The 25078-nt window shown below is 42.2% G+C and overlaps 1 protein-coding gene and 1 long non-coding RNA gene across 2 annotated transcripts in view; one reads left to right on the top strand and one right to left on the bottom strand.

Moving 5' to 3' along the window:
- SP4 (Sp4 transcription factor) overlaps positions 1 to 14230 on the bottom strand; it is a 24228-nt gene extending 9998 nt beyond the window's left edge. The window contains exons 1-3 of the mRNA XM_086742488.1: positions 13968 to 14230; positions 13199 to 13299; positions 11167 to 12724 (exon numbers count right to left, since the gene is read on the bottom strand). Of these exons, the coding sequence (XP_086598614.1) occupies positions 11167 to 12724; positions 13199 to 13299; positions 13968 to 13974 (1666 nt within the window). The 5' untranslated portion in view covers positions 13975 to 14230. The remainder of the gene's footprint in view (positions 1 to 11166; positions 12725 to 13198; positions 13300 to 13967) is intronic.
- Positions 13809 to 25078, top strand: part of LOC147601619 (uncharacterized) — a 23938-nt gene continuing 12668 nt past the window's right edge. The window contains exons 1-2 of the long non-coding RNA XR_015257873.1: positions 13809 to 13834; positions 23384 to 23468. This is a non-coding gene — a long non-coding RNA (uncharacterized LOC147601619). The remainder of the gene's footprint in view (positions 13835 to 23383; positions 23469 to 25078) is intronic.

The raw sequence follows: 25078 nt of genomic DNA, 5'->3' as shown, positions 1-25078 counted from the left end.
ATATGTGAAGAAAACACTGAGTTTCAATATTTACCCAGAAGACGATGTGATTCAGTGCTACTTAAATGGTACACAGACAATTTTGCCCTCTCTTCTACCCCGAAGCAGTGATTTATAAAGATTTATGAAGAAACAATTGACAGAAGAATAATTCCTCAGAACAGAAACTGTGTAATGGCTGATGAAAGGAATCCACACATTCTGTAGAGAATAATAGTTTGGAGGAGAGACAGGAATCGGATCCATCCAACTACTACAAGAAATTTAGGTTGCCACAGCACAACATTGTGTGCAGATGCTACTACAAGCAGAAAGTTTCCAGTGCAAACTGCAGCATCAACTAGACATCTGTCTTTTCTAACTCCTGCAGGGGCATTGCAGCAAGTTTCTATATTTTGATCTTTTGCTTGCTGCCAACTTTGACAAGATTTGTAAGAACTTGTTATCCTCTCCTCCAAAAGCTTCCTATCAAATGGTTCAGTGTGTTCAAAAATTACTGAACAGCATCATAATCATGCTGAAATACTGAACAGTATCATAATTTCAAGTGAAAAATACCACTTGAAAGCATCAGATTTAAGGCAGTAAAAAGTAAGTTTGCAGGTTTTAAATACCTTAAAAAAACTGAAGTCTTTTTAATTTTGTGCAATAATCTTACTGGCAACACAAAGACAAAACAATGCCTAACAAGTTTCATGGAGGTACTTTAACGACCTTCTAAAAAGTAAGGCTTTACTGAAATGCTTTAGGACAATCTGAAGTCACTTCAGTACTTTGAGACAGAAAATAAGTTTTCCCAGCTGGTAGCATCTTTCATTAAACTGAAAGCCAGTTTTCTTTTTATTACTTTATTAAATATAGGAAAGAGCTACCACAAATACAACACAGAAAGACCTATATAGAAACACCACAAAAATAAACCACGGAGCTACAGTTTAGTTTTGCACAACCAAGTAAAGCTTTCAGTCAAAGCAAGCCTCTGTTGTTCTGGATGCTGTGGCTTCAAATGGAAAGAAAATAGGGTTAATTTATTAGGTATTCTAAAGAAGGAGCTGGAATCAGAAGAATAACTTGTTATACTACCGCTAAGGAAAGAGATCCTTCCGAAAAAAGCTGATTTTCATTGTCATTGAAAAAACAGTCAAAAAGAAAAGTGTATTTAGGATGAATGTTCAAGAACACTTCTCTGCAGATGAACACAAGTACACAAGTAGGTCCCTGAATACTGAACCTTGGAGCAAACAGGTAAGGCAAAACTCAGGTACCAACTGAGCTGCAGAATATCAGATGCACTCCATGGAAACTAGTAGTATATCTAAGAAATGAAGGTTTTTAAGCTTACTTTTATGGAACACCTCCCTCTACCCCATCACCTCGCCCCAACTCTCAGGATATTCTACAGCTTATAGCCACAACAGGCCGTGGCCCAGTTCTTTTTTCCAACTCTTCCCTTTAACTCTGAAATAGGGATAGGACTAGGAACAAACTTTTTGATTGCTCGTCTCTACAGTCTGACTAGAGGAGCTCAATACTTGACAAGCTGTAACAAAAAAAAAAAATAAATAAATAAAATGCCTATCTTGCACACTTTTGCCATACAGAAACTAAAACACTGGTCTCAGGAAGTGTGTTTTTCAACATCTCAATTGAATTTGTGTATATTACCATGGAAATAGTAATAGCCTAATCTTAAAAGGAGAGAAAGAGGCTGACATGAAAAAAGGCAAGTTAAGTTTCCAGTACTCTTTGGGTTTGTTTTTTTTTTGTGAGGGAGGGGTGGGGTTTTTTTGGTTGGGTTTTGTGGGGTTTTTGACTACAGTTTAGGTAGCTAGGTGACATATTTTACAATTGACTAGAAGGTTTATGAATGCCCTTGAAGTAAAGACTTTGGCTATATGAAATGTTATCTTCATATTGATCAAGATAAAAAATAAATATGCCTCTATGCACAGGAGGGATTAGTTAGCAAGTACATACATGGAAAATGGAAAATCCTTTAAAGAGAAGGGAGGATAGTTGACTTTAAAACTACATTAAGTTGCATAGCAGTTGATAATTTATTCAGAATTAAAAAACATTGGCAAGGTGATTAAAAGTTATTATCAGGAAAAACAAGATTCAGAAAACATTTTTTAAGACCTTCTACAGCAAGACTAAACACGAGACAGAAACCTTGGTTGTATAACAGCCTAAGGGTAGACAGGCTAACCAATACAAAGATTAATTTGTTTAGTAAAGATGTAAAAACTGTAACTTTGTTACAGCCTTCATCAGGCAAGGACCAACAATGCTACACATATTACATAATTACAGAAGAAGGGCCATGTAAATCTCCAATATCTAAACCCTTAGAAGTTCTGCCATGTTCTTCTGTAACATTGTTATCCCTATAAAATGTTATGTTTAATCTCACCTGGTCTTCCTTTTTGGTTCAGAACAAACTGAAGAGCTCAATGTTTTAGTCAGACGTCTGAAGAAACAAGATAACCAAGGCCCCTATTTCTTAGACTTCAGTATTTTGCTCAAGGGGAAAGTGGTCACATTATCACTTGAAACTACTCTATAACTAAGGAAAGTCAGACTTGTACCTAACATGTATCCCAAGCTCATTTTGGCTGAAGGATATTAACTGATCATTTTCTCTTTATAACAAAATACTAGTCCGCTAATCTATTAATACTAATTATGCATGTTGGGATAACATGGTCTACCAATAACCAGTTGATTAAGGCATATGACTGTTAGCCACTGTCAGTAGTATTAAACATCCCTGAAAACTCCATTCTTAAGAACGGATGCATATAGAAATCTATATAGCTATAGCCCCAACCAATCTAAGCATGTGCTGAGATGCTACTTTTCTCAAGAGACTGCAGATGTCCAGAGCTATTGATTTAGTGAAAGTGTTATGGTAAGAGCAAAACACTCATTATAAAAATTACATTTTGTTATGCAGTCTTGACTACTTCCAAAGCCACTATGCTACAGCATATAAATAAAACAACTTTTATTTACTAAATTGTCCATTAAAATCACTGACTACTGAAAAAATGTAGCTGGTTTTCAATAATTGTTTATACTTGAAATTAGTATTCCCCTTAGCACATGACATCTCAATCTACACACAGTTAGATTTTTCAATAACCACCATTGCCATTAAACATTTTTAATATATTAAAAGAGTAAGAATTTATTTATCTTATCTACCAGTACCAAAATCATATGAAGCTAAATACTCCATAATTTAAGTTAGGCTGAGGAAGCTATTAAAATCAAATTTTGAATATGCTTTTCACTGCCCCTCTATCCTAGGTGGTAATGGAAGAAAAAGAAGGTCAGCTTAATGTGGATCTAAGAACCTTTAAAAAAAAATACTAACAGGCTGATGAAGATGTGCAGTATCACTCAGTTCGCTTGCTTGACATTTTCTGAACACAAAAGTTCAGCCAGTTCATTTCCTGTCCTATATGCTCTGATTTCTGACAACAGGGAATGAGAGAAGGTATGGCAAAACTTGATATTCTCAAAGAATGCACTTGTATTGATTAAACATTTTTATAAGACCACATACTCTAGTAGGGAAATACAGTTTTACAAGCATTCTTCTTTGAAGACTTAAGAACTTACATTTAAGTAAGAAACAGCTCATAGAAACAGCTCATTAGAAACCTATTTCACCTCACAATTATGAGCAAAGTTGGTAATTGAAACACTTCCCCCCCCCACTTCATCTAGACGCAATGATGAAGTCATGCCTTTCTACTCACAGGTCAAGCAGAAAAGGCTTGTTTCACTGAGGCATTTTTACCAGGTTATTCTCCACAGGCAATTTAGCTGAACAGGTAGATTGTGCATTCCTTATGCATCAAGTTCAGGAACAGTATACTGATACTTTATTTTTAAGCTACTGTCACCAAGGCAAACATTTGTTTTCACCCAGCATTGTTTGTTGTTAAACTGTTTCTGCCACTATTTTGAATTTCAGTTTAAGAAAATCCCACAACCAAAACAATTTTGTCATTAGAAGACTAAATGCTTCTCGTATAATTACTTTGAAGCATTTGAAAGGGATGCCAGTGCTGTAATATTTAGAACACTGTGGTTCTGCAACAATTCTCAGCTCAAGGCAACCTGAGAACAGTTGTAAGTGACCTTTCATTACTTTGGAAAAAGTATGCTAAATTTCTATACTCCTCCCAACTACATCTTCAGAATGCCAGGTAACACACTATGAAGTAAAAACCTAAGAAAAACTCCTGCATTTTTTTTTTCTATTTTTGTGGAAAACTGCAGATTCCATAGCTTGCAGCTTGTTTCTTTCCAGGTATTTGCTGCAACTTGCTTGCCAATGAAAACCCAGGGAAACACAAGATGTTATTCAAAAAAAGATCGTGCAACCACCATCCTTCAGCGCCTTCAACTTCCACCCTTGGTATTTATATTTGCCAGCTTGCTTGTATATACTGGGGCTATTTTAAACCCTTTTCACCTTGTTAGCACCTACAGGCATCCCTCCTTGCTTAGCTACACAACTCACTGAGTTCTTGTTGTACACGTACTCACTATTACATTAACATGAGCAAGGAGACCCACAAGTTACATGTTGTCATGAAAATGCATTTTCTTCCATTCAACAATATAAGTGTAATATTCTAGGACTTCAAACTAAACATCTTCTCTTCCCTCAATAACTAAGATATGTGATAGAGATAACAGAAGACCGTGTGGGGTATGAAGGTGAATCAGATCATTTAATTTTTCATAATATAGGAGTTTGAGAACACTAAATAAAAATGTGTCTTATACAACATTTAAGACACAATTTATTGCATACAAGTATTGAACATGCAAAAAAAAATTACACAGACTCAAAAAGACAAATTCACAGAAGAAAATAAATCCACCTAGGATTATTAAATATTAAAAAAAAAAAAAAAAAAAAAATCACACTTGTGGCTCAGGAAGACCTGAGCTGCAGATCACTGAATGGTGGGAAGAGCATCTGAGCAGATTATTCTTGTATGCATCACCTGCAGTCAGCATCAGATAGGGTCAGAAGCACCTTTGACTTCTATATTCATAGAGCCATAGAATGGTTTGGATCAGAAGGGACCTTTAAAGATCTAGTTCCAACCCCCCTGCCACGGGCAGGGACATCTTCCACAAGATCAGGTTGCTCAAAGTCTTGTCCAACCTGACCTTGAACACTTCCAAGTATAACGCATCCACAACTCCTCTGGGTAATCTGTTCTAGCATCTCACCACCTTCACAGTGAAGAATTTCTTCCTTATGTTCAATCTAAAACTACCCTTTTTACAGTTTAAAACTGCTCCCCCTCAGTAAAAACTATCTCTCAGTCTCTGTTCATAAGATCCCTTTGTATACTGAAGAGCTGCAATAAGGTGTTCTCAGAGCCTTCTCTTCACCAGTTCTCTGAGTGTTTCTTTACAGGAGACATGTTCCAGCCCTCTGATCATTTCCACGGCCCTCCTCTGGACCTGCTCTAACAGCTCCATGACTGTCTTCTACTGGACACAGTACTACAAATGGGGTCTCACAAGAGCAGAGTAGAGGCAGAGAATCACATCCCCCGATCTGAGGTCCCTGATTCTCTTTTTATGTGGCTTTTTACGCAGCCCAAGATACAGTTGGCTTTCTGGGCTGCAAGTATACATTGCTGGCTCATATCCAATTTTTCCATCTACCTGTATCTCCAAGTCCTTCTCTGCAGGGCTGCTCTCAACCCATTCATTACTCATTTATACTGATTTTGGGGATTGCCCTGACACAGGTGCAGGACCTTTGCACTTGACCTTCTTGAACCTCATAAGGTTCACATGGGTTCACTTTTCAAGCTCGCCCAGGTCCCTCTGAATGGCATCTCATCCCTCAGACATGTCAATTGCACCACTCAGCTTGATCTCATCCGCAAACTTGCTGAGAGTGCACTCAATCCCACTAAGTCATTAATAAAGATATTGAACAGTAGCAGTTGCAATACACACCCCTGAGGGTCACCACTGATTACTGATCTCCATTTGGAGATTGAGCCATTGATGGGAATTCTTTGAATGTGGCCATCCAGTCAATTCCTTATCCATCTAAAAGTCCATCCATAAAACCTATATCTCTCCAAGGCTATTGTATACGACTGCATCAAAGGCCTTATAGAAGTTATGGTAGATGATATCAGCTCCTCTTTCCTTACCTATCAACAACAGTCACTCCATTGTAGAAGACCGTCACGTTAGTCAAGCATGATTTGCCCTTTGTGAAGTTTATGTTGGCTGTCTCTAATCACCTCTCTGTTATCCATACGCCTTGACATAACTTCTAGGAGGATTTGCTCCATGACCTTACAAGGCACAGAAGTGAGATTGACTGGTTGGTGGTTCCCAGGGTGCTCCTTTTTACACTTTTTAAAAATGAGTGTGATATTTCCCTTTTTCCACTCACTATTCCTGTGTTACATGCATCTAATCTTATGTATAATTTTATTCCTGTTGAAAGGACCTGGTAGAATGTTTCAAACCCCTCTGCAAAGTTTGAATTGGAAAGATAGTAATACCTAAACAATGTCTTCAGTCTTTGAACAGCAATCATAAAACTAGTGACTGTCATACAAGAAGAGTTACTAAAGAAGGAAAGGGAAGAGAAAGCCTTGAAGACAGAATTAAGTTGGATGCAGGCAAATGAGAAAAGGCACAAGAAACCAGGAGGAGACGTAGAGGTACTGACAAATTGCATAACTAATACTAGTGAAATAAAATTAGCTGGTCAAAGAGAAAAATGCCTTAGTAACTCACATTACTACATGTATGAAACAGAAGGGCAAGGTTCATTACGTTTTTCAAGTGCTCCAATAAGAACACTTGGTATTGGACATTATTTTCATCAATAACTGTTTTAGACTCCACAGCACATGCCTACAAAAGACTTAAAACTCTCCAGTTCCAGAATTGCCAGGCAACAGATTGTTCCACTGAACTGAAGTCATTCCTCCAGGTTATTTTGGTGGATGAACTCCAAATTCCCCATAATTCAGGCCATGTCACCACTCATCTTAAACAAAATAGCTTGAACTTGAGTTGCAAGGTGATGGAATCTGGTGACTTTTGCCTAAAGCAAGTAACAAAACTTGGACTAAGTATACATAATATACAAGTAGTATTTTTCACTATTTTTAAAACAAAAGTCTCTCATATACTTTTGTATAGGATAAACACCTTCATCATGATGTAGCAAAATTACATCAAGAGGTATAATTGAGGTAGATACAAGCCTGATCTATTCTTTTTTTTTTTCCCCACAAGAAATAGGGAATTATTCTGAAAAGACATGATCTACACCACCACCACTAGATTCCTACTGTCAACAAAAATAATTTAAAAGTTTGGAAGCAGCTTGTGACCTCTTCTGAAGGCTCCAGTGAAATAAATCCTACAGGCAGAACACAAAACTTATACAGGGAAGCCATTAATACTCAGCATTTCATTACAGTTTAACTGGTCTGTTTTATTTCACCTCATTCTCTTCAGCATTCCCAAATATTACATTCCATGCTATTCCTAAAACAAATACACTCCAAGCCCAATGTGTTGAGGGACAAAGAAACTTAGTCCACCAAAACGAAATAGTTTTATGAGCTATATATTTTTCTTAGAACCATCTAGTACTAAAACAAGTTCCTTCCCCATAGTCACTTGTGTTGTCAATTAACATATCTGGATAAATAAAATGGCCTGAAAATAAGCTTTAAGAAGACAAAGGATATCTTATTTTAAGAAAGGGATGGGGGCAGAGGGGATTGCTGTCTTCTGTACATTTACTCCTTTGACTGACACTTTGTACATCTTCTCAGAAAAAATTCACAGAATCGCAGAGTGGTGTAGACTGGAAAGGATCTCTCTGGAGGTCATCTGGTCCAACCACCCTGCTCAAACAGGGCCACCTAAAGCAGGTTGCCCAGGACCATGTCCAGATAGCTTCCGAATATCTTCAATGATAGGAGAGTCCACAAGCTCTCTGGGCAACTTGTGTCAGTGCTCGGTCATTTTCACAGTAAAAAAATGTAAGAAAGTAAGAACTTATCTGCTTTGGCCTGCTTTTTGAAGACCAAATACATACAACCCAAAGTGTGATACTTACCAAGAGCAATGTTTGAATTTTTAACTGAAAAACACAACAAAAAAAAACCCCCAAACTCACTTACTCATCTTGTTTGGTTTAGAGTAGAGCCTACACACCTTGGGCTCAGAGACTTCAAGTAACAAAGGTTATAGAAAGCAGACCGAAACACAATATGTACTGAAAGATTTTAATATTTTTCTTCCCAATGTGAAATTTGCTTCTTTTGGAATTAAGAATTTATGTCACCAACCCCTCTCCCCTCCCCCCACCAAAAGAAAAAAAAACAACAGACTTTCCCCAATAGCTTACATTTCCTTAATAAAAAAAAAAACCAAGAAAATATTACCCCATTGTAGAAATAACCAGGAAAAGCAATGTTCATGGAAAAGAAATACAACACAAATAAAAGAACAGTTATTTCAGACAAATACTTATTGTGATTTCCCCCCCACCCCAGGACTCAGCTGGCTTGATAGTTGGGTTTGCTTGAAGGACAAAGTAACTTTTTTCACCTTACACAGTTAGAGCACCTGAATCAATGCCTGGGATGAATCCGTCACTCAGTCTTTTCCCTGACACTTCCTGGAGATCCTCCACATGGCTTATTTCTAACACCTATTTCTACTGCACATTTGTAGCAAGTGTTCCACTTCTGGAGAGTTCAATTAATGTACAAAAGAGTTCACATCAACAAGTTTAGGTACTGCAGAAAAAGAATGGAAATACCAGTCTGCAGATGTTGAGGTAACGGAGTGGTTTGTTTTTTTTTTTTTTTTTAAGTGTTTCCTGTAACCATCATAACAAAACATATTTCAAATAAAACCCAGCAAATCTGAGGAAGTTAGTAGCCTTGATCAAGACAGCTTATCCCCTATAAGAGGCAAGCAAAGTTTAGATTCTAGCACATTTGTAATTTTCTATTTCATAACCATTCTTTCCTTGAATACTTAATATAGCATCAAGGACTGCACATCACACTTTTCACGCTCTTTTCAATGCTACTATGTCTCCTATTCCCAAAATGTAGCATCAAGAAGTTTCACAGGAGAGAAGTAGAAATAAAGAAGATAAATAAACTATAACTAAATCTCTCACATTCTCAAAGCTTGTTCTTTCTCCATAACATCAAGCCTTGGGAAACAGAAATAGTACCTTATATATGAAGGAGTGGAGAAAGGTTGAAGGATTCACTGCTTCTAGCATAAAATTAAAAGTGCTACAGAAACAGTCATAGGGCCTACCTGGACTGGGAGGGGGAGTGGAGGGGAACTCAGTGGTCACAAAGCTTAAGTTTAGTTAACATATGAACCTGTATGATTAAGGCTTGGCTTCTCTGGGACCATACTTGTGACTCATTCCCTTTCTTTCATCCTCAGTTACAAATCTCAATCCCTTTATTTTCCCAAAGGCATCACATGCAAGCAGACATGCAGTCAAGATAACTGAGCATGACAATATTCAGAATCTCTTGTTTTTATACCTATTAGTGTGTACTAAATACTTGTACACCATTAGCAAGCAGGAAAAAAACTGCACGCAGAAAGGTTCTTCCTGCATCCCCAAATCCAGGCTTTTCCCAAAGTGGGCTTTCTATGGAGAGTTCCCTACCAAAGTAAGAATTTCTGTCTAACAATAGTAGTCAACCAGCACCTTCCCATCAAGAAAAAACTTTTCCAAGGCAAATCGGACTGCAAGATATTGCAGTAGCTGACCAGCTCCAGCTAACTGAAAGTTCTTTTTGAACCATTACAGCTAAACACAAGGTCAAGATTTTAATTCTCATTACTCAGATTAACATTTCTGTGGCACTCCTTAAGTAAGCCAGGTTTAGTGCATCCAACCCAGCTTAGTATTTCAACATACCATCAAGTGCTGAAGAGTACCATAGCAGACGAAATTCTCCTAATTCTCCTCAAAAATGTTTCAGCTAAAGGGAACAACTCTTTGCCCAGTTAAACATTTCTCACTGTAGCAGATGGTGATCAAAAACAACCCCAACCAACCAACCAGATGAAGAGTCAATATGATACTAAGATTTGTTTATGCAGACCGGACAGTAGTTAAACATGATTTTTTTCTTAGAGTTTTATACTAAAAAACTGTCTATAGTCAAGTTGCTGTTAAGACAACAGTTTATTCTAACTACTACAATAGAAGACTTTTACTTGTATGGAATAAACCCAAGCTTATGTAAGCAATTATCAAATTGTCAGAGAGAAGCCCTAAATCAAGTTTTACCTGAAATGTTAAAAGTTTGCAAACTTACATGTAGCGTTGCCCTTCTGGGACACTGCAGAGACCTTGCACAGAATTCACTTAAGAAATAAGCTTTGTTAACTAGCCTAGAGCCTTTTAATAGCTCTTTTCTCAACTATTAGACCATCATAATCAAAAAGGCATTTCATAACACATATCAAAAGTACATCAGCAAGCATGAGGTACAGTTACCAGTTGTTTTTATTTTTTAAAAAACAAGTCACAGGAACTATGCTGTGCGCAAGCATACCTTATTCCACTCAATCTCTTCGCAGAACTCAAAATTTTAAGGCAACAACTTTAGGAGCTAGTGCAGAATACAATAGTTCCTACAAACACATGCCATGACACGAGATATCTCAGTTCACATACAGTCACTTTTCTCATTCTACATCCCCCATGCAGAGATTTTTAGCTGGAAAAAGCTTTTTGTTGTTGTTTTTTTAAACATATCAAAGCTTTAACAGTAAAGTCTCATGTTCACTCCTGAAGCCTACAAGTCTTTAATAAGATGGAGAACAGGATCATTTAAGGATAGTTTATCAAACAGTTCCATTTCAACTGACGCAACTGGTAATATTAGCTCAATGTTTAAGAGAAGTGTCAGCTATTTTAAAATCTGAATTTTAGTGATAAGTATAAGGTATTTCCCCACATTTAACATTTCTTAGAGAAAATCCTGAAAAAAGCATTAATTTAAAACTGTCTAGTAGTCTTGCAATAGTAAGAAAAAAAAAACAAGAAACAAACCAAACCTAAAACTTTGTCAGAACACTCACCTGCAACACTGGTAATGGTAACAGGAACTCCTTGAACTTGAACACCTGCAGCACCCAAGTTGGCAACACTTACTGTTTGAAGATTAGGTACTGAAGCAAGCTGGGCAGCATTCAGAGTGATGGGGGTACCAGCAACAGCTACTGGTGCAATCTGGGCAATGGTTGTGCCACCACTTGAAGACACAGGGGTAATGGTTAGTTGTTGGGGTAACCCAGCATTTTGAACTTGAAGATTTGAAAGGCTTTGCAGATTCTGAACCTGTACAGTTTGCCAGCTGATCTGCCCTGATGGTGTTAAAGTTGGAGCCCGGATGAGCACCTGAGTTGGACTCACTGCCTGCAGCTGAACGTTCTGCAAAGGCTGCTGCTGGATGGTCTGTATCGTCTGCCCTGACTGGAGCTGAAACGACTGTGGAGGAATGGCCTGAATAATCTGCTGTTGAGGCTGCTGGATCTGTATCTGCTGCAGAATAGGCTGACCTACGATTTGGACCTGTTGAAGGGAACCTGACTGATCCTGGACGTTCTGTAGTCCATTGGACTGCAGCTGACTGGAGCTCTGGGCTTCAGAGTCTGTAGCAGTTGTTTGAGGTTCTTCAGTCGTCTGCTCTGAACTGCTGCCTGCTGTGCTTGTGTACTGGCCTGCTTCTGCAGAGCTTACTAGCGTGTCACTGCTAGTGAGAGATGTTGAGGCAGTGGTCGTAGAGGTGGAAGATGAGGAAGGAGACTCTGGCATGGTACTAACAGAGGCAGAAGTGACAGGCGTAGATGCTAGCTGATTTCCGTTGGAAACTCCGCTCTCAGTAGACTGGCCAACTTGACCTGAACCTCCTCCAGCTGCCACATTGTTTATCACAGGCAATGCCAGGGTCACCCCACCAATGTTTATAGGTAACGTTGTTACAACTTGTGCCTGAGTACCAGGAATAGTTTGCAGTTGCAGTGGTATGGAAACACCAGGCCTAATTTGGACTGGAACAGTCTGATTTGCTAGGTTTTGAGCAATAACATTCCCCGAAGCTGTCCTATTTGCAGCTGTGAGGATAGCTTGATTACTCCCTGCAGGAATAAGCTGAATTTGACCCTGTAGGTCTTGTAGACCAGTAGCATTAGACGGATTGACTTGAAGTTGTTGACCTTCTGTTGTCTGAATCTGTGGGATCACTTGGTATTGGACACTACCACTTGGATTTTGTACTTGAATGACTTGGAATTGTCCAGGGGTTGTTGCAGAAGAACTGCTCGATTTGGTTTTTGAAGGAGATGTACTTCCATTGTTACTGCTGGAGGGACTTGGTGCACTCGAGGCAACAGAAGATCCTTGTTGAGCAGCATTATTTTCTTTCGAAGCAGAAGGAGCAGCAGCAACAAGCTGCCAAGCGTTTCCAGCAAGCTGAGTTGTTACCAATTCTAACTGCTGTGGCTGATTCTGAAGCTGCACCAACCCCTGATTTGGATCTATAATAATCTGCTGCTGTCCAGTTCCTTGATTCTCACCAGGAGTTCCTATTTTGCTGCAAGTGGCTGCTAGCAAAGCGAGAGGTGAAGGCTGAGAATCCTATCCATAAAGAGAGAAAACAGAACAGATTCAGGAGAAGAACGTGAGTAGGAACCATCAGAAGCATTAAGGTTCACACAGGAAGCAGAAAAAAAAAAAGTGCTTCTACATAGAGACCAATGCTACAGCTCTGAATAAGGAAGTATGTGTTTCTGTAAATAATCTTTAAACATAAAGGTCCCAATTATCAATGAATATGTGACAGCCAGGACCTCAACTGCATCCTGAATCCAGTCTCTTTTTTCCCCTAAAATAAAGAAAAAAAATAAAAGTACTTCTATTGCATAGAAAGCAGCTGATCACTGCAAAATGCAACCAAAAAACACGTCCAGGCAGCAAAAATATTGCACCCAACCAACTATGTTTCATCCAACCCAAAGAAAGATGACTTGAGCGGGAAATGCTGTTAGCCAAACATTTCATTTTAAATGCTAATAGTTTGGGCACTTCCCTATTTGGATGTCTGTGCTTTACCTGTGAGCCTCCAGTTTTCCCTTTTTTATTGTTATTGTTGTTATTCTCTGCCTCGGGAGATTTCTCTCCCTCTGTGGGCATAGTTTCCTCCTTCTTTTGATCTGCAAAAATATCAAGTGTAACAGGTTAATTATTCACCTTCATTTATACAAAAACAAAACCTACGAGCATATCCTTTTTGATTCCCAGCTTGTCGCCTTTACCTCTTCATAAAAACAACAGTGGAAATCATTATTACAAAAGAACGAGTCCTAAGAAACGTGGTTTGAAACCCAACCCATGGGGGCTGGAGAGTTAACACCCAGAAAGGGGAGGTTTGGTTTCCTCTCCCAGAGACAGCAGGAAAAAACCACCCACAACCCTCCTCCCCCTCCTGCCCCCTAAAGCATCGACGGCCACTCAGTGGCCGCCGATGCTTTAGGGGGCAGGAGGAGGGTTGTGCATGGGAGGGAAAGGGGGAGGAAAAGAGGAACGAAGGAGGGAGGGATGAGCACGGGAGGGAGGGTTAGCGAAGAAAGGGGGAATGGAGGAGGGAGGTACGGAGGAGGCAAGTCGGAGGGGCAGGCAGGGGAGAAAGAAAGGGGGCACAAGAGGAAGCAGCACGGATGGGCGGAGGGGCAGCAAGAGAAGACCGGGGTACGAAGGGGGAGAAGCAGGGAAGAAAAGGGGGAACCCGGGAGGGCGGGATAGAGGGGGGATGAAGGGTGGAGGGAGGAGCGGAGGGAGGGAGGGGTGTGCACGGGAGGGAGAGAGGGAGGGGGTTACATACCGCTCATCCCGCATTAATGCCCCGCTGAGGCGCCGCTCTAGGGGGGAGGAGAAGGAGGAGGAGGAGGCGGAGGGTGGGGTGGGGGTAGCGGGGAGAAGGCCGGTCGCTGCCGGAGCTGGGAGGAGCGGGACGGCCTATTTTTTTCCACGAATGGCCGCCGCTGGGCTGTGGCGTAGCTGCCTCTCTCTCCGCCCGCCGCCGCCGCCGGCCTCAGCCCCGCCGCCTTGAGTGACAGCTGCGGGCCGGCCGGGCGGCGAGGGGGAGGGCGGGCGAGCGGCGGCGGGGGCGGGGCCCGCCGGGGCCTGGCTGACGCCCACTGAGCAGGAAACCGAGCCCAGCCGCCGGCCCCCTCGGCCGCCCCTCTCCGCCTCAGCCCCGCTCCCCACGCCGGAGGCAGAGGAGGCGGGGCGTGGGCGGGACGCGGCGCCCCGCGGGCCCGGCCCCGGCAGGCAGCGGGGCAGGCGAAAGGGCCTCGTTTCCCTCCTCCTCCTCGTCTTCTGGCAGCCCGTGCCGCGCGCCGGGCGGGAGGGGGCGTGGCTGCCGAGGCGCGCGCGCTGCGCGGCGGGGCGGGGCGGGGGCGGTGGCTGCCCTCGGCGCGGGCGGGGGCGGGGGGGGGAGGGCGGCCCCGGCTCCCCCGCTCGTGCCGCGCTTGACAGCGTGAGGGGAGGGCAGGCGAAAGGCGGGGTCCGGCCGCTGCGGGGCGGGGCCCGGCCGAGCCGCGAGCCCTCGGGCTGCCGGCGAGACCGGCGCGGCTCGGGCGCTGATTGACGGCGCGCGCGAGCCGGCCTCCAGCAAATCCGGCGAGGGGCGGGCGGGGCCGCGGGAGGTGCGAGCCAACCCGGTGGCACCTGCCCGCCTCGCTCGCCGGTAACTGACAGCGCGCGGGAAGCGGCGCCGCAACATCCCCTGAGGCGCGGCCCTCTCCTTCCGCGCCGTGCTCCGCTGGCGGCCCCCTCCCTTCCCTAGCCCGGCCGGAGAGGGCGGAGGGGAGACCCCGCTATTTCCGTATGGAAGCCGGGGCCTATTCCCCCCGCCTCGCTCCCCTGCTCCTTCGTGACAGGCTTCCGATCCAGCTCTCTGCCTGCGCGCCCGGCTCAGCGGGAGGCAGGCGGCCCAGGAATCGCTTCCACATCTGCTGGGGATATTTCCCGCAGCCGGGGGCGAGGAGGCGGGAACTGGCCTCCTCCCTCCCCATTGGCTCAGCTGTGGCGGCGGGCGCGCGGGGCACGCCGGGATGTGTAGTTCTGGGCGGGCGCCGCCGTGCAGGCTCGGAGCGCACAGAGCGGCGGTGGCGCAGGCGCAGAGAGGGTGGCGAGCCTTGGAGGTGGTCGGTGGGCGGTGCTCTCCCCGGCAGGTGCCGTTGGGCGCCGTAAACCGCCGGCCAGGGCTGCTGGGGCCCTGTAGGCCGGGCGGAGAGGGAGGGGGGTGGCGGGTCGGGTCAGGTCAGCTCAGCTCTGCTCAGCGCTTTGCGTAGCGTCGCTGCAGAGTCACAGAGCGGGAATCAGCCCTTAGCAGCCTGTGCTGGCCCAAGCTGGTCGTCGTTGCATTACAAATCGATAATTTATGGTTGTGCTGTTGGTTTCCCTCACTTCTCGTGGTCCCCGTTCCCTGTGGGAGAAGGCCCTGGTGTGCCATAGCTGGTTTGGAAAGGCAGCTGGTTAAGCCATAACTGGTTGTGGTTGTGGCGTTGTACAAGAAATAGTGGATCTGCGGAAGCTGGGAGCATGGCAAAGCCTGTTAACCCATTCAAATTTGGAAGAAATTTGATTGTGGTACGCATGTGCTGATCTGTCAGTTTAAATTTTCTGTACTACATGCCCAAATTCTCTGTCAAGTAATACAGAGCACCTGCTAACCACAAGTTAGTGACAAAAGTGCCAAAGACTCTTTACCAGCTGTTCGACAGCTTCATCCTTCAAAGGGATGAGGACACCCTTAGCCTCCATCCCAGGCCTCCAGCACACCCTCTGGAATAAAGGAAATGTAGAAATATTAAGCTTGTCCATTGCAGAGTAAGAAAATGGTCAGAAAAAAACCATGGCGTAAGCTGTTACTGGATGGTGTACACAGTCAGAACGCACAGGTCAGAAGCAGATGCATCAGAAAATGATATTACAAATGTTGAATAAATTGTGTTCAGATAAGCAAATGGTAATATCTCACAGTTTAGAGCTCAGCCAAACCTCAGTGCCTTCTTCTAGGCAGTGCCGGGGAGCAGAAGAGCAGGGCTGCCCCAGATGGGCTGCCCAGGAGAGCCCAGCCCGGCACGGCAGTGCCCTCTCAGGCAGTGCGCCATCCTCCATGTCCGAGCAGGGTCAGGGTGGTGATGGGGACCTGCCAGTGGTCCAGTGGTCATCAGAGGAGCAGAAGACAGGGCCACCTCTGCCACAGGTCTGGGTCTGGGGCCAGGAGGTCCACTAGAGCTCAGACCTGGCCCCTGGGTTGTGGGTGGGGGTCCTGGGCAAGGGTGGTCAGGGCACCACAGCTTGCCTGTGCCCTCAGGGCCCTGAGAGGCAGTGTATTCATTGCACCTCATGAAAGAGAGATTGCATGAAGAATGGGCAAATATATTAGCAAGGGCACTCTTTTTGTTAGTGAGAGACTGGTGTTTTAAACTTTTAACTTTTAAGGTAAATAAGCTAAATAAGCTTTTAAACTTTCACTGTATCTGCGGCTGTAGGTACAGTGCTTTTGAAAATCTGGCTCTAGGGTGCAAAGAGTAAGAGCTCTGTCTCAACTTAGCAAGTGATTGAAATGACAGATAGAAGATGGTGGTGGTGTAGGTGGTTTCGGTAGGGGCATCATGATTTTTATATATTTTTACCATCCACAGTTACTCCTATACCACCTACTCTTTCCCAAATTCCAAATGTCACTCTTGTTCAAATTCTTTCTGCCAACTTAAGCTTTCTGAACCTGCCTCTTTCGGCGTTGTTCCCACATGAAACAGTACCTACGCTGTGCACCCTGACAGTGGTTGCTCTCTGTGAGCTCTCATAGAAGTCAGTAGAAGTCACCTGCTGAGTTACCTGGAAGTAGGATTAGGTCTAAGGATGGGACACAGGAGTCCCAACTGCTGTTGGAATGGATTAAACAAATATATCATAAACAGAGAAACATTAAGCAGAATGTTTTCATCACCGTCTTCTTTCAGGCTCAGAAGTTTAGAAGTGTGTTGACCTCCAGGAAGAGAGCACAGAGTGGAAATGCCTGGGTGAGCAGAGACCCACTGAAATGTGAGGTTCCTGGCAAGATGTAGCTTGGCATAGTATCACATGAGGGTGGCTGTTTTGCATAACAGCCCAAACTAAGAAAATCCATTTAATGCTGAGTCTCTACTGCTTGGCATCTCTCACAGTGTATATGTATTTTAATTAATTACAAAGAGCTTAGCTCCTTGTTTTTAATATTTTAATTATCCTTTCTCTGTATCCATATGTGCAATTTTCTGTCTCTCTTGTTTGTCAGTTCTATGTTTTGTTTCTGGTTTTCTAGACTTTTGATGACATTATTTAGTACCCTGATTTCATTTTCTTTATTTTCTCCAACTTTTTTTCTCTGTGAAGTTACTTCCCTGGACCTTGCTTTTCCCATTATTTTGTGCTACTTTCTTTCGTGGTTCTAAAAACTGCTCTTTTCTCCACCTCAAAAATATTGTTCCAGCCAAATTCTCCACCTGTGTTTTGCATTTTTTTTTCTTTTCTAAGCTTCCAAACTATCTTGTATCTTCTTTTATGTCACTTCTGGCTTGCTTTCTAAGCTATCCTTTAGCATTCATTGATTTTTCACCTAATACACTGACTGAGATTTTTGAACGTATTTAGGCATTGCTCTACTGAGCACAGTGAGGCTTGTAATGCTGTACAGAGCAACACCCAAATATCTTCACAAAGAAAAAAAAAAAAAGAGGGGGGCGTGAAGGGGGAGGGAGGGACAGCTGGCTGCGTGCTCTTGTTTCATTGGTTATCCTCTCTACTATCTGCCAGCACTTACTTAGGTTGCGTTTGGACAGAGAGAGCGGAGAGGCCAGGAGTTGTAAACAGCAGAGACAGTAATGAGATGGTGGCTTCACGAAAACTGTAAATCCAGCTGTAGGGTAGCTAGTATTAGATTAAAAATGCTGCAGCCCTCAGACACAGTATGTTGAACTAGTGTAAGACTGCTCTGACTGAAGGTGGGGGTGGAGGTAAGAATATATAAATAAACAAATGAAGGAATAATCTTTATCTGGCAGGATTATGCAAGATCAGGTATCAGATGTCCACATTTCTGAATGAACCTTCTTTGCCAGTGCAAAGCCTCTTTTGACAATTCTTTCATGCTCCCTTTCTGCTCTTGATACTGCTTTGTCGTGGAACGCAAATGTTTCCAAGAAATCACTTTCCCTATATATATGCTAGTTTGGGTGCATATTTTTCTTCTTTTATTTGAGCCCTTGCTGGAATCTGGTGTTTTGTTGTAAACTGTCTTGGCTGCAACAACAGCAGCTTTGAAGAATTTGGTGACAGCATAGCGTTACTGATCAGACAGAGCTTGGACCAGAGCCAGAGTGGAAATTGTGTACTTGGCAAGTGCGCTCCTGAGGCATTGTTCCACATCATCCCAAGTGGACCAAGTCAGAGGTATTTGACCTGCTTGAATTCTGTGGAAAACATCTGTTGACAATGCCATGGGAACTCAAGGCGTGAATTATTCTGTAGTGGCATTTCTTTGCAAATGCATCGGCCTGGGAGACCTCAAACAGCGCAGGACTGGGTTAAGAATCCCTCATCCAGGAAGACTAATGGTGAAAATGAATGCTACAGTTCTGCCTGTCACGGCCCTATCTTGTCCAAGCCTGAAACACAAAGCTCCCCTTCCCTTCTATACTGTGTCTGTACCCATTGCACCTGCTTCTCACTCACCTGATGTTCTCCTAGGATTTTCTCATGTCGTGTGGGGGTAATTATGAGAAAACAGGTATGTCTCAGACACTGAATGAAGTATTTATTTATTGCAAACAGAATTTATGCAATAACATGACTCTAGACAGGCCCCATGCACTCCCTACCCTGTTACCATATCAACTCTGATTATTGGGTGACATTGCACCAGACATTTAAAAGTCAGCTTTTAACTTAGGATGGAAAAGTGGAATCCACTTGACATTACTCAAGACATCAGAATTTATTCCTTGTCACAGTAACAGGTCACAGCTGCGATCCAGGACTTGCGTGTGTCCAAGGACACAGCATGGACATCAACTTCAGGACATTCATTGATGGGCTTCCCCTGGCTTAGTCAAAGGTCTGCTTTTTCACCACCCAAAATCATGTCACCCAGCATGAAGGTGACGTGCATACCTTAAGAGAGTGATCATCTCTTCTGTACACTTTTCTATGCTTGACCTATTGCAAGTTTGAAGGCTAAAATAAAGTCTTGCCCAAAGTCTGTTCGAACTTGAGGAGCTACTTGACTCTACTTGTCATTGTTATGAAGTGTCTTTGGCTTCTCTCCTCCTGTCCCTAACTTCTGACATAGCTACATCTCTGCAGACATCTTGCCTTCTCCTTTCTCCCAAGCAAGAGAGCCCCCATCGCCAAGTATGTGGCATAACCTACCATAACTAGTGCTAAATTAAGTAGGGAAGGAAAAAACTTGGGATGCACATCCTCACAATTAGGAGATAGATACTGTTAAAAAATTGTAGGAAAGCTATGGGTAGAATCAAGTCTGACAGAAGATCCATGATTTTTCTTTGAGCTGGAGAAGAACACACAGCCAGCTACCGTGTGACAGCAACTTAAGCAGTAATTGAAAAGGCCTCAGTGGAGATGATTGCCAACGGCTGAGCTAATGAATTTGGGTGTTGGGGTGCAGGCACAATCACCAGTGGCTCTTGATGGGTCAGTCTGTTGATTTCAATGTGCTGGGAGCTTGAGGGATCATAGTCTGCTTCTGTCAGCATGGCTGGGAGAGAGCTTTGGGACACGCAGGTATCATGCAACTTGCTCAATCACCCGACACTGGCTTTGTCTCCCATGATTATCTACAACAGCTTGCAACACAATTACTCCTTCCTTTTGATCTAGAGCATGGAGACCTGAATATGCAAAGAGTATTTTTTCCCCTTCAGTGACCCTGATGCAGCTGAGAAAGTATCCAAGAAAAATCTGATCCCACTTCTTATCAAAATGGTTGTTTTCATTTCCTAAATAACCTTGCTTGTTGTTAATTTTCCAGTCCCAGCCTGCTGCCAGAGCACTGATATAGTGGAATGATTCTTTAGGTCTCCACATGACTAGTTATCCTCCTCTACTTGTTCAGCAACGTGCTTATACTAGTCATATAGTCATACTAGCCCCACGTAAGGGCTGAACTTTTCACAAATCTTCTGTTAATGTTGTATTTCCTATCCTAGAAATCTCATTTCACTGCTGAGCTGCCCCACCTGCATTTGCAGAACTCTTCTCATAGAGCTAGCTGTGACACCAAAAGGGATTCTGTCTTTGTCATCAGTGACAGTATCTGACTACACAGAAAGTTATGCCTGATGCAGCTCCAACTTTGCTGTCTCGTTTTACGTGGCCCATTGTGTGCAGAAAACAGCGCTTCTGGCTCAGGAAGTCTGCATGCATCTGTGCTGCCACTGAAAACACTGCTGCCGTGCCCAGATACGTGCTTCTTGCTCAATTCATCTTGCAAAAATGGAGAGGCTCTGATGGTGGGTGTGGTGACAGGCTTATGGTATTTTATGTGAATTTTTTAACGCTATTGGGTCTGTCAAAGACAGAACCATGATCCCTCTCCCCTATTCCCAGCAGTGAAATAGGGCTGGCAGCTTACAAGTACCAGAGGATGAGAAAGTGGGATGCAGTACAATGTAGGATATTAGTCAATATGCCTACAATATACATAAGCATAAGCAGAATATCCTATGCTTTGTGTAATGTGCAATTTGTGATCCAAATTTTGTATGTGCTACCAGTGACTCAGTTCTGCTCAAGTCTTATATTAATAAATGTAAAAAATGCTGCATGAGAGACATGTCAATAACAATGCTGGTTCTTGTTTGAGAAAATCAATGGATATACCTGGAAATTCAAGTCTACAAGTACAGCAGGTGTATGGGAGAATGTGAGGTAGAATTTTTACCCCTAAACTCTAATAGAAAAGAAAACTGACAAAACAAGCACATTCGATAGTCTCAAATATATTTTCTAATCTCGACTCTTCAATGTGGTACAGTTTTACTTTAATGAAGTTTCTGAGGTGAGAGAAGTGAGAACGCGAGCCATAGACTACATTTTTTATCTAGATCCAAATCTCAGTGCTTTTTGTGGTAGAAGAATGACCCTTGTAAAAGAAGTGCACAAAGAAGGGTACAAATGGAAGTAAAGTAGTAGTAACAGATTATTGCAAGTACTCAGGATTCATGGCTCAAGTGCCACTGAAGGATACAGCTAAGAGTAGCAAGTTCTTGTTACCACAGATGACTGCTTTAAGGAGAGGTAAGTTTGCTGGTGCACAAGAGATTGAGTCCTCAGTAACAAACAAGATCTGATTTAAGAAGTAATTACAGCTGATTCCCTCTGTCACAGTAGCTGCAAGATAGTGATCATAAGTGTAGTGATCATAAGTGTAGTGATCTTAACTGCAGAAAGAGGCATAAAACCATGAAACCAAAGGCAAAATATTTAAGAAAACAAAATTCTTAGAATGAACTTGGTAACTGTTTAAATACACCACAATAGAATGGTAAAAACAGCAAACATATTGCATTGGATGATTTATTCCAGTAATGAGTAAGTCTACCAAGAATTAACAGCAACCTCAGTGATGCCAGGAGGAAGCATTATGAACAGTGGCAACTGAATTCTGTAGCTGATGTGCGTATCAGAGGGGCTCTGTGGGGAAACGTGAAATTCAAGTGGCCAGAAATAAATCCAAAAGAAGATAAATATTTGGAATCAAAGACCTGCAGGCATCAAGAGACACATTAAGCTGTCTTTAGAGAATGGATCAAAGTCAGCAGCAGATCTAACCTCTCTGCAAATGTTACTACTTACAAGGAGCAAACCACAAGGGCATGAATTTCTTTTTGGAGATAAGAAAGGCAAATCACTGTCAGAAACTGACATGAAAATATTTAGTATTAAAATAAAAAAGCTAGTTTAAGTTAAAAGTTTCTGTTTCTTTGATACTGTAACAACAGTAGCTAGAATGAAAAAAACTGCTGGAGCCCATACTGTTTGCCTCTTGCTCCAAGGAACAGAGCATCTCTGACGAGTATTTTCCTGATCTGTTCTTAGAAACCTGAATGGTGGAGATTATACCACATCTCAGATGACCTATTCCTGTCCATAGCTATCCTTAGTTGTGAAAGTTTTTCCTGTCTTAGCCTAAACCTTTCCTGCTGCAATTGAAGCCAGTTAGGTTTTATCCTGTCCTCAGTGTCATGAATATCAATGGGATCCCTACATATTGGAAGGTTTTTTCAATCATTCTCCATCTTTTAAATCTCCTTTTTTTTTTTTAAACATCTTTTTGTAGTGTCCTATTAAACTACACCAAACTAAGACTTCTGAGAAGTGAGTTAAGAAAAACTATTACTAACCCTGTCTTGCATATGGCACATCTATTAAAATGTCCCAGGATGAGTTTTTCTATTTTTGCATACGCATCATATTGTTGACTCATTTTCAATATGTGGTTTACCGTAACACCCAAGTCTCTTTCTGCAGTGCTGCTACTATTCTCCATTTTATATTTCTGTGTTTGATTTTTTCTTGCCTCAGTGTAGTGCTTGGTATTTGTGTTTATTGAGTTTCACCTTATTGGTTGCAGACCACTTCTTCCATTTGTCAAAGTAATTTTGAATTCTTATCCTTCAGCTCCCTTGCAAGCCTTTCTAGTTTGGCATCATGTGCAAATTTTATAAGTGTGCTCTCTGTTCCATCATCCAAGTAATGAATGAAAATGTTACATCATATCAGATCTTGACTAGAGTAACAGAATTCTATATTATACATCCTTTTTGTTTGAAAACACAATATTGCTAAGTCTTGGATTATTTTCTGCAAGCAATTGTGCATGTACCATGTAGTAATTTAGCCCAGAACAGAATATTTCTGTACACTGTCTGTAAGAATGTCGTGTAAGACAGTGCCCAAAGACTCACTAAAGTCCATACACATCACTTCTACTGCTTCTTTTGCTGCAGGCCACATACTCTGTTAAATTAAGGAAATACAGTAGTTTAACAAACTTTTGTTTGCAACAAATCTTTGCTGAGTGTTTCTTTTTCACTGATCCGTCAGGTGCTTTTAATGTTGCTATTTAATAATTTATAGAGTATTGTTCTTGATGTTGAAATTGTGTTGACTGCCAATTCCCCTTTTCTTTCTGAAGATAATATTATATTCTCCTCTATTCAGACTCACTCATCTTCCATGAATTCTTGAAGACAGTGATGGCAATGAGGTGTTATGAATGTTTAATTCTAGAAACACTCCACTACAGGTAAATATTTAGATGACAAGTGAACGTAGAAGTCATGACTCTACTTAAAATGAATATTTGACTCTTGCTTTAATAAGAGGTTAGCTCGGAAAACATTGTAAAAGACAAAATTTACAAGACAGAAAAGAATAAAGTAGAATAATTTATCAGAAGGAAAATTGTATGACCAGTGTAATAGTAATCTTTGTAACTTTAACAGACTTTTCCTTCTAAATATTGCCAAAGGTTATTATAAGGAGCTATTTAAATACTTACTAATTTTCTTTACTGAAACTACATTATCATAAAGTACTGATTGCCAAATTGCTTACTTGAAAGTTGTCTGGTAATAAGTCAATGGGCAAAAGGAGTTAAAAAGGCAAAGAAAATGTTAGGATACAGGTAGTAAGACACAGAAATACTGAAATACACAGTATTTACACATGACTGGTTCTTTTTATCTCACTGCCCCACAATTTTCCCACTCTTGTTCCTCCCCAAATCACCTAAACCTCTCTCTTTTCCTCCCTTTGATTTCTCCCCTAAACATCTCCTAGTAAGTCCTGTATGATCCCAAACTGCTTTTCTCCTGCATCCCATGGTGTATCCCACCCCCGGGCAGCAACCCTGCTTGGTCTGAAAGGCGACCCGGAGAGCTGCTCACTTGCAGTTCCTTGTCATGATGGGTTTTTCACCTGGACACTGGGGCTGAGGCTCTGCTGCGACAGCCCTTGATGGGGCCTGGGCAAGGTGTTCGTTCCTCAGTGGTCCCTGGTTCAGGTTCCCGCCTGCCACTCTGTGTCTGTGTTCTCCTTGGGGCTTGTGGAGGTGGGTCTTCAGTGGGCTGATGGCTCCTGTGATGTTCCTGGGGTTCCCCTTCTGCCACTGTCTCTCTGAGCTCCCCTGTGGACGTTCTGGTGAATTTTATCACACAACCTAATACGGAATGGCTCTTCTGCCACAGATGGGACTTCAGATACTGAAAAAAAATTAAAAATACAATTGGAAGCTTACAAATGTAATTGATTTCTGTTAGTGAAATTTAAAGCTCTCTGGAAAGAACCCATTTACTTTTGGCCTTGTAAGCAAAGCTGTCCCCATTTGATGTTATGTGTTGTGGAAGATCCAATGATTACTTGAGTCTGTTTTTTCTTCTGTTTTAAGGAAAAATATGTCAACAACCCAGTGAAGAAAGTGAGTATGCCATTTTACACCGGTCATATTTTGTTTCACTGGTTTTTTTTGTTTTGTTTTTGAGTTGAATTATGATGAAAATGTAAAAAGTGCTTTCTGTTTTATAAAGAGCTTCATGCAGATTGCTAAGATTCACCTCCAAAGTGTTAAAAGTCACATTCTAAATCATAACAGAAGTCTTCTCTTTCTATCAAGTTTTAGTTATTATGTGAGAGAAAAAAAGGAAATTGCTTTTGGATACTCCTTGGAATTATGTGATGCTGTAAGAAGCTGTTGCTGAAAAATAGGAGCGTTCAACCCTTCCTGCTTGGCAAAAGAATGTGGCCATGAACAGCTCTCCATCTGACTTAGAAAAGCACCTTAATTTATAGCTGTATGTTTAAATTTTTATTTTACAACACAGGCACACTTGCTTGACATCAAAGGCAGCTTTCCTA

Source organism: Chlamydotis macqueenii, chromosome 2, assembly GCF_036417535.1.
Source record: "Chlamydotis macqueenii isolate bChlMac1 chromosome 2, bChlMac1.mat, whole genome shotgun sequence".
In the NCBI taxonomy this organism is placed as follows: domain Eukaryota; kingdom Metazoa; phylum Chordata; class Aves; order Otidiformes; family Otididae; genus Chlamydotis; species Chlamydotis macqueenii.
Note: the sequence above shows the minus strand (reverse complement) of the source record. Positions and strands in the feature narration are given on the sequence as shown.